The sequence below is a fragment of the Sinocyclocheilus rhinocerous genome, unplaced genomic scaffold (genome assembly GCF_001515625.1).
Source record: "Sinocyclocheilus rhinocerous isolate Xijiao unplaced genomic scaffold, SAMN03320098_v1.1 scaffold2050, whole genome shotgun sequence".
NCBI lineage: Eukaryota > Metazoa > Chordata > Actinopteri > Cypriniformes > Cyprinidae > Sinocyclocheilus > Sinocyclocheilus rhinocerous.
The window spans coordinates 531911-545584 of record NW_015661574.1 but is presented as its reverse complement, the minus strand read 5'-3'; the positions used below and the strand labels follow the sequence as shown (position 1 = coordinate 545584).

Below are 13674 nucleotides of genomic sequence, written 5' to 3'. Positions count from 1 at the left end.
TTTTAAGACCTGCGGAAACCCTGTTATAATAATAATAATGAAAGTGAAATGAAAGTGACATAAAAGTGACATATGTGGCCAAGTATGGTTACCCATACTCGGAATTAGTGCTCTGCATTTTCGCCCCTCCCTAATTCTGATGCAATAGCCGCTCTCGCCGCATTTATACTGCCAGTATTTGCATGCGATTTACATAGATGAGCGTCAATTGGTCAGTTTATTGAACTGGCTTTATCCTATAAGACTTCAGGAAATTGGAAAAGGGGAGGAGTTCCCACATGCGATTCTCGCAATGTCTCGTTCCTGCTCTCAGGGAACCGAGGTTATGACAGTAACTGGAGACGTTTTCGGGCAAATCAAGAAAGCTGCGTTCGCTGCAGTCTCACACAAGAAGTTACGTTTTTCACTTTCCTTTATGAGCACCTGCCAAGTAAAATACTAAAAATGTAAATGCACATTGATGCTTACCAGAAATATTTAATCAAAATGACCCCATACATCTTCATCTCTTGGTAAATAAGCCATTGTGATTTGCTGTTATCAAAGCCCACAGCACAGCACATAAACAGCATGTTGCAATTCGGTCTACAAATGGCGGCCGCACCACTGTATGACGTCACATGAAATCTATGAATTCATAAAAGAGGAGGCGAGAAATCCCCGGATGTCCTACCGCTTCAGACCAGATTCTGAAGTGCTCATCAATGGATACTTTTCTATCCCAGGAGGCCATGGGAAAGGATACGTCATAATTAAACAGCCACGAGAACAGCCACGAGGGTGTTTTCAAATGTGAGTATTAGAAACCAAAAACACGGTTTCTTATGTTAAAATAACATTTGTTGAACTACTGTAGAGTAAACAAACTATTTTCCTGTTTGAGACTGTAAAGCTGCTTTGACACAATCTGTATTGTATAAAGCGCTATATAAATAAAGGTGACTTGACTTGACTTAAACGGTTAAATTGATGAAGGTGTAAAGACGCTAAATAGTATAGTATATTTGTGATTTTGCTGTAAAAACATGTTTTATCATGTATAGAGAACAGAGGAGCTCCAGTTAGCACATGTACGTCTCCAAAGTATATTTACATAAACCATATACATATTAAAGATGCTTACTAAATGTCTATTTAACATCTGACAAGAAAATCTTTAAGTTTTGCAGATGAGCACATCACAACGTGAAACAGACATCTGAGTGAGTGATGTATGTGTGCTACAGGGACAGATGAGACACGTGTACATATCCGGTGCAGAGATGAAGGAATGCTGCCATCAAAGGCTTTGAGTGAGTACACTACAGAAATTAATTTTAAAAAATTAAATCTTAAGTTGTAGTTTATTTTAATTATTGTAATTTCAAACAGAGTTATTACAGCACTTTTCTTATTCTTGATTTTTGTGCATTTGCTGCATTTCTTTTGTGGTGGAGAAGGACCTGCAAGGCAAGGTGATGACGGCATTTGTGGAAAAAAACGCAAAACCTGACAAAATATAAAGTAAGATCATTTTGTTACTTCTAATACAGAAATCAAATGACATCGTGCTGTTAAAATGACTGCTTTTGTATTATATTTGTGCATTTTTGTAGGATCTGAAATGTCCGCAGACTGGTGTGTACAGTGAAAATGGAGAGTCCACAGCAGCATCCTGGAAATGGTCAAGTGCCATGGATGAGACCCTCCATCACTCCACCTGCCCTTGTTGCCTCATCTGGGCCAGATGTTGCTGTAGTCTCTTCATTCTCAGTGAGCTCAGAGCCAGTGAGAGCTAGGGCTGTGACGGTGGCAGATTTTTACTACCATTATCTTTGACTAATATTTAAATTTGTTTGATGATCTGAAACATTAAAGTGTGACAAACATGCAAAAAAATAAGAAATCAGGAAGGGGGCCAACACTTTTTCACACCACTGTATATAATTAATATTAGTTATATATGTAATTTATGTATAAAAATTAAATACGCCCTGTCTACCAGACGCGAACGGCGCGCCGCGACACGACAAAATACTATCATTATAATCAGTGATGCTACACTGGATGCGGCGCGACACATGACATGACAAATCCCCGACAGTAAACTGCCTCGTCCTGTTTATGAGGTACTGACACAAAGTTCAAATGTCCTGTCACTGTGTAGAGACTCAACCTGTTGCGACACGGCGGTGTCGCGTCCGATGTAGACACGGTTCACTGTTCCGCCGCCAAGCAAGCGGGCGCATTAACTCTTCGTCTGCACGCGCTCTCTTTGAAATAGGAATCGTTGCCACATTTCTTGTTAACATCTTCAATTTATCGCTGTCTCGTTTGTATTTGGCCAGTTTGGAGAAAGCCTCACCAAACCTGACCAGCCAGGCGTTTGCGATCATGGGAACTTGAAGACACTTGTACAAACGCAGATGGGTGACATGAATGGAGATGGCTCAAGATCGACCATGTAGTATTTGGTTTCCCAACAAGGTCCATCGCCCAACACAAAATTAATTTGCTGAATGCAGAATAAACTGTATTTTCCTGCGCTCAAACCTGCCAATCTAAAGGAAACGCTGTGTATGGCGTTTGAGGTAATTTGTAAATTAGGCTACCATAGACTTATAGTCTAAATAAAATTTGTATTATGCTTATTATAGAGTGCGTGACGTCACGTGCACTATTGCCGGTGGCAGGGCCGGTGTAACAACGAAACATGCTACCTATCAGATTGTGCTACCAAAAATATATTTGCAGATTTAATGCAGTTTCAGTTGAATTCCTACCCTGCACATTCCTCAATCACATGCACACAGCACACTTACTGCAGGGCCATTGAGGACACATCCCCTACATGCACTGTGCATTCCTCCATAACATGCACAGATAAGTTCTTGAATCCTGAACACAAAATGATGTCAAAATGTCAATTTTGGTGAATATTCACGTAAATTACATGAATATTACACAAATTTATGTTTAGAACTTTCTTGTGCTGTGTGTAAGCTATTGCGCGACAAAATTATACCAGTGTAAAAACAAATACACTGACTGAGCAAACATTTAGGTGAGAAGATTAAAAAAAATGTCCAAAAAATGACCCTCCACCACACACAATCCCCCCCAGTCACCTAAAGGGGGAATTCCTCCTCATTTTCCAGGCTTCCATTCAAGTAAGTTCTGATATTACTTGGGTAAATATATTTGATGTATGGTATTCAAGTTTAACTAGCAAATACCAAAATGTGTTTATACAGTCACTAAATCAGATATGAAAAATGTAAGCTAGTTAGCACTATTTCATTGAAAATTTATGAGGCAAGGTATCATGTGCTAGCTAGCTCAAGCTGTGATGCTCTTCCTTGTACCTTCTGCTAGCCAGTTTTCTGTTATCATACAGAAGTACAAATGATGGAAGAGATGTGTTTTTAGCCGATTCTTGAAGATGGCTAAGGACTCAGCTGCTCTGATTGAGTTGGGCAGGTCATTCCACCAAGAGGGAACAGTTAATGTAAAAGTCTGTGAAAGTGATTTTGTGCCTATTTGGGATGGCACAATAAAGCGACGTTCACTTGCAGAACGCAAGCTTCTAGAGGGCACTTAAGTCTGAAGTAATGAATTTAGGTAAAAGGGTGCAGTGCCAGTGGTGGTTTTGTAGGCAAACATTAATGTCTTGAATTTTATGCGAGCAGCTATTGGTAGCCAGTGCAAATTGATAAACAGAAGTGTGACGTGCATTATTTTCGGCTCATTAAAAATTAATCTTGCTGCCGCATTCTTGTGAGGAGTTGTGAAGCATGTTCCGAAAGAAAGGGCCTGATCTTCATTTGTTGAATAAAGCAAATCTTCAGGACCGGGCAGTTTTAGCAATGTGGTCTGAGAAAGTCAGCTGATCATCAATTATAACTCCAAGGTTTCTGGCTGTTTTTGAAGGAGTCATGGTTGATGTGCCTAACTGGATGGTGTAATTGTGATGAAACAATGGGTTTGATGGAACCACAAGCAGTTCTGTCTTGGCATGGTTGAGTTGAAGGTGATGGTCCTTCATCCAGCAAGAAATGTCTGTTAGACAAGCTGAGATGCGAGCAGCTATCGTCGGATCATCAGGATGGAATTAGAGGTAGAGTTGAGTGTCATCAGCATAGCAGTGATATGAAAAGCCATGTTTCTGAATGACAAAACCTCGTGATGCCATGTAGACAGCGAAGAGAAGTGGTCCAAGAACTGAGCCCTGAGGCACTCCAGTAGTTAGATGTTGCGACTTGGACACCTCACCTCTCCAAGATACCTTGAAGGACCTATCTGAGGGGTGAGACTCAGTTCTTGAGATGCCCTTTGCCATTATTTTTAATGTTTTTAAAGAAATCTCTTATGCTCATCAAGCCTGCATTTATTTGATCAAAATACAGAACAAAATAGTAACATTTTGAAGTATTATTACAACTTAAAATAATGATTTTCTGTTTTAATGTACTTTAAAATATAATGTATTTCTGAGATGCAAAACAGAATTTTCATCAGCCATTACTCCAGTCTTCGTTGTCACATGATCCTTCAGAAATCATTCTAATACACTGATTTATTTTCAATTTTGGAAACAGTTGTGCTGCTTAATAGTTTTTTTTATAACCTGTTATACGTTTTTCAGGATTCTTTGATGAATAAAACGTTAAAAAAAGAACAGCATTTATTTAAAATAGAAATATTTTTTAACAGTACACTACCATTCAAAAGTTTGGGGTCAGTAATTTTTTTTAAATAAATTAATACTTTAATTCAGCAAGGATGTGTTAAATAGATAAAAAGTGACAGTAAAGACTTATATTGTTAGAAAAGATTTCAATTTTGAATAAATGCTGTTCTTTTAAAGTTTTTATTCATCAATTAATCCTGAAAAAAATTCACAGGTTCCAAAAAAATCCAAAAATGTCATTTTTAAAATTTGTATTACTTTGCATGCATGTCAGCTTATGACCAAACAAAATGTTTATATTTATGTTTGTATATGATGCAGTTTCTATAAATTTCCCCAAGTTTTCAATTAATTCCCATAAATTCCTGTTAAGTTTCCAACTTGAAATATTTCCAAAATTCCCCAGGTTACATTCCCATGGAAAGTTTCTGGAAAATTTCCACCCCTTTGCAACCCTATACAATAAGATATTCCCAATGCTGCTGCACTTCTAATGTTAGTTCATGTTTATTTTGAATAAATGGAAAACATTCAAATCTTTCAGCAATGTTTGATATGCAAAGTGCCTTTTTCTTTGCCTTCTCTTTCGCCTATGCAAAAGTGCTGATTGCTGATGATCAGTGTTGGGCAGTAACTAGTTACTAGTAACTTAGTTACTGTAATAATATTATTTTTTGCAGTAACTAGTAGTGTAACTAATTACTAATAAGATTTCAGTAATAATATTACAGTTACCATCCATAAAACAGCTTAGTTACTTTTAATGCCTCGACCCCGCTGATTTAAAATCCAACACTCCTAGATTTATTGTCATAATTTTCATGACTCGCACATGCATGTGATGTCCCCAGTGCAGCAGGAAAGCTTGGAATATGGTGATATGATGATGAGGCAGAAATATGTTGTAACATTCTAGAAGAATTTTATGTGGAAGATACATGGTTACAACTTCTGTGGGGCGTGAAGAAAAAGTAATGTAACTAGTAACCAGAAAATAATAAGTAAAGTAACTATATTACTTTTAAAAGGAGTAACTAGTAATGAGTAATATATTACATTCTTTGAGTAACTAGCCCAACACTGCTGATGACTGAGCATGAACCAGCATTTGGGATCAGTTGGTTACTCTTTATGGCAGTGTGGTGAGAGAAAAAAAAAAATCAGAAAATCTGTTCAAGCTGTTATAGTATAACAATAATGCTTGACTGTTTTATCTCTCATTGATTCCATTTAATTATAAAACTGTTTTCCTGCAGTTTTATGCATTGCATCCAAATAACCTTCGAGAGCAGTAGTACAAATGCTGATGTATAGCTAATGAATAAATATTTGGCCACAGGTTTTGTTAGTCAATTAAAAACTTAAGTTACATTGTCATGCCTGGTAGGTGATTTCATACTAATTCCAAATAAAGTGCATACATGTTACAGTTCACAGCTGTTATGGGTTTGGACGAACTGCAGCATAGTTTTTAATAACTTGAGAAAAGCGAATGATTTTGACTTCATTTGTGTGAGGTTTGAAGTCCTGCCACAGATATTCTGGTGAGAGCACCTTGCTGGGTTTGTTATAAAGGAAGTACTTGTTCAAATGGGACTCCTCCTGCCATGCTGCCTCAATGGATTTAGCTGCATCAATGTCCAGTTGCTCCCGGCAGGTTTTAGCAACCTCATGCACATCTTTCACTAAGCCACCGACCACAGCTCCACCATAATAATAATCACCCTCAGCATGAGGAATGAATGCTTGAGACACGGGTCTGCGCTCATATGGGAACTGTTCACGTGGTGTTTGATAGTAACCAGGATGTAGCACACCTACAAGACGACCCAAAGACTCTGCCCCCCATCGCCCGTAGAACTTTGTGTCCACATCAAGGCTGAAAACATAGTCAGCTTCATTGACCAATCGACTTTCAATCAGTTTCTCCAGCTTTTCCATCCTGCGCAAAGTGATCTCCTGCCATCTGTTAGAACTAGGGACTTTCAACACCGTCAGCTGACGTTGTTCACCCAGGTTCACTTCAGGAACCTGCTCTGGTTGATCAGTGAAGAGATAATAATGCACACGAAATCCAACAAAGTAATTCTGCTCTGCAGACTCCAGGAAATCTTTAAGAAACTGTGTGTATCTGGAAAAAAAAGGAAGAGGGACTGAAATGTAAAGTAATAAAAAAGCGGCAAAACATTTTAATTGCCCCCCCACTTTTGGCAATTTATTCACCATAAGAAGACCATAAGACGAACCACAATATACTGTACATTTGAGACTATACAAAACACTAGATCAGGGTTGTCCAGTTCTGCTCCTGAAGGGCCACTCCCCTCAGAGTTTAGATCTAACACGCATGCCTTTTGTAACGTCGGGATGAACTCAGACATGAGGAAAAGCAGGATATTCAAGAAAGCAGGGTTAACTTACCATCAGCGATGGGCAGTATTTCAGATACATGTATTAAAAATACGTATTTGAAATACAAAATACTATTTTGTATTTTAAAGCATTTGGAAAAAATCAAATGTAATTTGTATTTAAATACATTTAAGATTAGTATTTTTGTATTTTCAAAATACATAAAATACTTTGTGCCAGTCAACCTCTTTATCAGGGTGCTGATTTTGTCCATCAACTAGTTCAGACACGCACCCTACCTCCAACCTAAGTACCTCTAAGTACACTACTTAAACCCACACAAAAGAATCAAAGAATCGTGTGAAACCCAGTAAACTTGAGATTATGACTTGTGACATTAGAACAAAACATACTGTATGAATATGATAACGTATGTATAACACTAAATTGAACCATACTGATTGAACAATACTGATTATTGATTACAAATACTGTTAGCTAATTATGAGTTGTTGTTGGGAACAGTGTTTTCTCCCCTCCCTTTTCTCTCTTTTTACTTTCGCTTTCAGCAGGGCGACGAGAGTACCTGATTGGTTTGTTCATCTGTCAATCATTGAGATGTTGGTGATGAGAACACTAGTTTAGAGACACGTGCCACCATCTGTATCTTTTTGGTTTGTAGTAAAGAGTAGTTTATTTAGGGGGTCTTTGACGCTGAAGGTTGTTTCTTTTATTTAAATCTGGGATTTTCTTGAGAACATTGATTGTGGATTTAGGTTAGAAGATTTCTTTGTTTTTGTGAGATTGGTTTTGGTTTTGTTCCTTTCTTTGATTTGGCACAGTCTAGTTCTTTTGTCTTTTCCCCGTTCTTTTGTGAACCTAATTTATTTTTGCTTGGTTCAAAATTGTATATAAGTTGTACATTTATGAAAATAAGTATTTTGGGTTAATCTTTTGGCCTGTTTACTTCATTGTAATAAACAGACACTTTATTAGACTCAGAAGTGTTTGTGCATAATTGCTTTCCAGTATATGTTCGGTGTTTTAATGTTGCACCCCTTATTTTCCCTAGACTTAAAAGGGTTTGTAACAAATACTGATACAAACACTGATGAATGGTATACCACAAAAAATCTTCAGCTTTTGGTTTTATTGTTCTATAAAAAATTAAAAAAACTTTACATGAATTAAATCTAAAAAGTTTTTTTTTTTTTTTACACTACAGGGCAGGGGAAGAGGTAAAATGAAAACGTACGTTTCTAAGCAGTTGTACACATCTAAATGGTTTTTTTTCTTTCTTTTTTTGTTTTGTTTTGTTTTCATGTATTTATGCCCATCTGTGCTTACCATCACATAAAACCTGGCACTCTTGGTTGATTAACCCAAAAATGTCTTACTCATGGTTATCAGTTCCCAAAACATCACCACTTTAAATGCTTAACATTATTGGTATCTTCTTTGGTGTGAAGATCAGAAGATCTTGGTGGTGATCGTCACGTACTGGGTGGTTGTGCAATCTTTCTTTTAATCTGATCTTTAAAATGTTTTTATTATTGTGAACAAGAATGATCTTTTTGATGCTAAAAAAAGAATAAGTTGCTATGGCTACTTACATACCTTGAAAGTTACCTCAGTTTTTGGAAGCAACATTTTAAAAGGTTATTTGTTTACTTACGCAACATACCCGGGTAAGTTTACAGATAACCTGCTTTCTGGGATACCCCAGCCAGGATCCAACTGCAGCTTAGCATTTATTTAATAACAATAGTATCAAAGGAACACAAGATCTAGAAAAAAGAAACACAGGAAACATCACCCAGACGAGGGAACATATGCAAACTAGAAGTTAAACTAACAAAATAAAAACTCGGCACAGCCTGTGCAATGGGTTTAAATGGATCGCCCTAAGCCCCTGATCACTTGGAATCCACTATGGTGCTGATTTATCATTTACAATTTTTTTTCTTATGAATAGTTTTATGCAGCATTCTGTCTATAAGAAAAGTGGAAAGCTAGTGATCCTGAAGACCTTGATTAGCTGGTTCAGGTGTGTCAAGCTGGAGCTAAACTCCAGGAGGAGGATTAGTCACTACAATAGATAAACGGGTTCATATATACAAGTGGAGAAACTGGTAAAACAACAAAGATGGCCAGATAAAACTAGACACTTTTTTCTCTTGCAGTGTGTGCAATGTGTGCTATGTCAGTCATGTTTGTTAATTCATGCCGATATACCACCGTCTGCCTGACTCTTACAATTAAATGTTACAATTAAATTCACTCTTACAATTAAATGCTACAGTTAAATTCAATGAAGATCAGAGGAAGAGATTGGAGAGATGGAAACTCACTTTCCAAGAGCGAAGACTGTAGTTGCTATGGTGATGTTTTGTTGTCTGTAGATCGAATCAATCAGGAATGGATCAAAAGTTCCTTCCCATACAATTGGGGATAACCATGGTGTCACGGCAATAACTTTGCCATCTGGGCTGTTTTAAATGAGGAAATACACACACATGTGGATGAAATGCAAATCCAAATGCAAAGTAGTGTAAAAGAAAAAAAATCATTAATAAATAATATAAAAAGGTTAAATAAGTGTGTATGTTCTTACCCTACAACACTGGGCTGTTTGTATGAAAGCCTGTACAATAAAATAATAACAGTTGCTGTAAGATAATCAGTTGCGATGTATTGTATTTATCTCCAAAAGTCAAAACATGTTATTCCTCATTATTCTAAACTGTTTTGACCTGCCACCTACTTTTCAAAAGTCTGTTGATGATGTGTCTTACTGTGATCTGAACATGGATCTTGACATCAAAAAGCTCTCAAGGTTAAATGTCTGCAACACATCACACCCAAACTCCTTCCAGTTTTATCTGCATTCAATCGGAAAATCCAATAATAACTTTCAAAGCTCTTTATAGTCTTGTCCTTCACTACTTCAGAGTTACTCATTCCCTACACATCTTCCTACATACTTTGGCCCTCTGTAGCCACTCTTTTGGAATAGCATATAACCTTAATACGATTTGCATTTCTTCTACGTCTTTATATAGTGCCCTTCCCCTTCTTTTAGCAGCCTTGGTTCCGGATAAATTTTTCCCACACATTATATTGTCATCATTAAAGAGTTATAAGTCATAAACCAAACCAACCAGAAATGATGTGAATCACAACATTAAAAACTTTGACTGAAAGCAAAAAAGCACTGAAAATCTGACAAAAGGTACACAACTGCGTACTTTATGTTAATGAGGGTAAGAACTATAATCCAAAGAAACATTGCAAATGACAAATTAAAAATGCTGAAGAAATATAAACATATTGATTTAAAGATGCTAATTATAGATACAGGGTTTCTGCAGGATTTTTAAGCTCAAATTTAAGGCTTTTTAAGACCTTCTTTAAGACCTGCACAAATAAAATGAATACCATATGAGCGGGGTAGGGCAATGTCTATAGTAACATATTAAACTGTAAAATGACTGTAAAATGCATGATTTACAGTTCAGATACAAGTTTTCACAAAAACAAAAAGTTTTATGAAATAATACACTTCACATTACAGCCTTTAAACCATTTTTAGTGCTGTAAAATGGACAAGTCAAAAGTATTAATTATATTAATTTAAACAATTATTAACAATAAATGATTATATGAATTAAATAATATATAAATACATTTTACTGTTTAGATTTTTATAATGCATTATCTTCTTATCGATCCACCAGTTCACATTTACAACTCTGTGTGTTAGCAGGGTAAAAACATGGGTCGATTTTCACATTGGTCTGAACAAAAACAAACCCAATACTATGTTCCTGCAATACCTGAGGCTGCAGTTCCAGGACCGCAGTTCTACTAGGACGGCATTTTTTCACATTGGTCTGAACAAAAACAACCCCAATACTGTGTTCCTGCAATACCACTGCCTGCAGTTTCAGGACCGCATTTCTACTAGGACCCTTTTTTGTGACAGCGCCATCTAGCCAATTCTATTCCAACAGAGGAGATCTGATTCAAACATCAAACAAACAGATGCAAAGACTAGATCCATGGAAACTATTAATTTTTTTATCTTTCCATCTTATTTTTAATGTAAGATCTGGCGTGAACTTGAGTGTATGAGGCGATGTCAGCAATCTCCATTTAGCCTATTTAGCTGTGCAAAACAGTTCACTGTGCAGCTGGATGTTGTAAACTAGTATTTGTATTCAAATTATTTTACATTTATTAAGGTACTAATAACACACTAATTTGTATCGCAATTGTTTTACCGTTTACTCCACTTTGTTAAGTGGGTCACACATCAGACGTGAAGTGCTGCGCTGCGGCTAGAGGGAGCTGAAACTTCGAGTTGCCAAACAACAGCCAAGAAACCTTAAGGATTTAGAGAGGATCTGTAAAGAGGAGTGGATCAAAATCCCTCCTGAGATGTTTGCAAACCTGGTGACCAAGTACAAAAAACGTCTTACCTCTTTCAGATGGAGCGGCATTTACTACACAGAGCCGTAGTGCACTGACAATTAGGAATATCGAGTTCATTATCGCAGGCGATTCAATCTGCGATAATGAACGCGATATTGCTTAATTGTCCACTCACTATGGCTCAGTGTAGTAAATGTCGCTCCATCTGAAAGCAGGTGATGGAGATTTACTACTAATCACGGAACTGGCTTTACTGACGAGATGCGCCTGACAATCGCATGCGATTAATTGCACAGCCCTAATATATATATATATATATATGTAAATCCTATATATATTGAAATAAATTAGGGCTTCCACTCAAAATGGGCATTTTCAAAATGATATAATAAATTATCTGTGGGGTATTTTGAGCTGAAACTTCACAGACACATTCTGGGGATACCAGAGACTTATATTACATATTGTAAAATGGGGCATAATATGTCTCCTTTAAAAATAATAATATGCAGAATTGAATAGCAAGTGCTATAAAATAGTATGAGCTGCTAATATATACATGCAAAAAAAAAAATTTAACTATAGTGTCCTAGAAATGCGGATCCGAAACGGCAGCCTCCGGTATTGCAGGAATGCCCTACTCCAGTAAAACAGGCTTACTGAAAATGCACATTCATTCTCTGCCAGCAGAAGGTGCTTTCGGAACTGCAGTTACCGTTTCCTCGGTAACAGCAGAACACAAAGCCGCGCAGCACTGGACTCTGAAACGTGCAGCGCTCATATTCAATGAAATCATCGCCTTTTGAAGTTTAATCGTCACATTAAGCTGTATGAAATTCTGGTCTTTCCGCCCCCAAATTTAAGACCTCCTGAAATCATATTTAAGATTTTTTTGTACAATTTAAGACTTTTTAGGGCCTTAAATTTGATACAACTAAATTTAAGACTTTTTAAGACCCCGCGGAAACCCTGTAGATATAGAAACAATAAATGTACGTTTACTACAAAATATGGACATATAAACAAATGTTTAAGTAATCTGAGAGTGTAGAGAGATTATTATTATGACGATAATTATGACTATTATATTCAGGGTGTAGAGAGATTATTATTATGACTATAATTATGACTATTACGTTCACAGTGCTTCATGGAAGCGAAGAGGCACTTAGAAGTTCTTTTGGTGAGATTTGGTTGTCACGATTCTCTGATTGGTGGAGACCTGTGTGCCGAATCATGGTTAATGTAGTTTTTCACCAAAAATGTAGCTGTTACGCAAGATGTTTTAAAAAATAATTTGAAATAATACAAGCTGAAAGCTTCAACAAAAGTATATATATAATTGATTAACAGCCTCGTAGCTCACAGTAGGTCTGTCTTTAATGGTTTATAAGTCATTGTTAAAAATCAGTTCCCATATAAGGAAAAAAAAATGGGATTTTTACTTCCAGAACCCGACTCTTCATAGGGCTTAACATTCCTTAAAGAGTCATCCATTTTTGTCAGGTCTTTTTCAAGATACATCACTAAACCTCTCCCACCCTCTTTTTGTCAAATCTCCCTGTCCTCTTACAAATCTGAAAAAAAAAGAAACCTTTTTTTTTTTTTTTTTGTAAAATGTTCTTCCACTCCTATCATTTATTCTCTAACTCTCACTCCCCTAATTCCCCTTATGTTTGCTAGCATTAGTTCCTTTGTAATCTTATTCTCTTTTGTTGTTGTTGTAAAGCAACCAGTGGTTTAAAGGCCAATTCACACCGCACAGACAAACGCCAACAAACACATTTTGTTGGGTTTTGTTTGATCAGTGTGTTACCCCTGTCGGCATCTGTTGGCGTTGGTCGGGTTTGTTTTCACCCGAGTGAACATGCTCAATCAGCGTTTGTCAGTGTCTGTTGGGGCAGTGTGAATATGAAAGTTGTTTTTCATAAAATTCTAAATCCAACGGCAAACTTTGGTTTGTTGGTGTTTGTCTGTGCGGTGTGAATTGGCCTTAAGGATTTCTGCAGAAAAAAAAAGGGTTAGTTGAAATTGAACAACATGCTGTTACAATAAATATAAAAATAATTATGAGTTGAGTGTATTGTATTTCATGGTCTCTGAATAAAATCCTCTTTCCTCTTCACTGTATGTAGTAGTGACTCCTGATTTGTTTGGTTGTTTGGGATAAACAGTTTGTAAGCTTTATATTCTAATCACTGAACCAGGGGCGTAGATTA

The 13674-nt window shown here is 36.7% G+C and overlaps 1 protein-coding gene across 2 annotated transcripts in view; it reads right to left on the bottom strand.

The window, feature by feature from the left end:
* Positions 1-5696: 5696 nt before the first annotated feature.
* LOC107726394 (globoside alpha-1,3-N-acetylgalactosaminyltransferase 1-like) overlaps positions 5697-13674 on the bottom strand; it is a 17970-nt gene continuing 9992 nt past the window's right edge. For both annotated transcript variants that reach the window (XM_016535954.1, XM_016535955.1), the window contains 3 exons: positions 9636-9665; positions 9373-9510; positions 5697-6800 (listed from right to left, as the gene is read on the bottom strand). In XM_016535954.1, the coding sequence (XP_016391440.1) occupies positions 6110-6800; positions 9373-9510; positions 9636-9665 (859 nt within the window). In that variant the 3' untranslated portion in view covers positions 5697-6109. The remainder of the gene's footprint in view (positions 6801-9372; positions 9511-9635; positions 9666-13674) is intronic.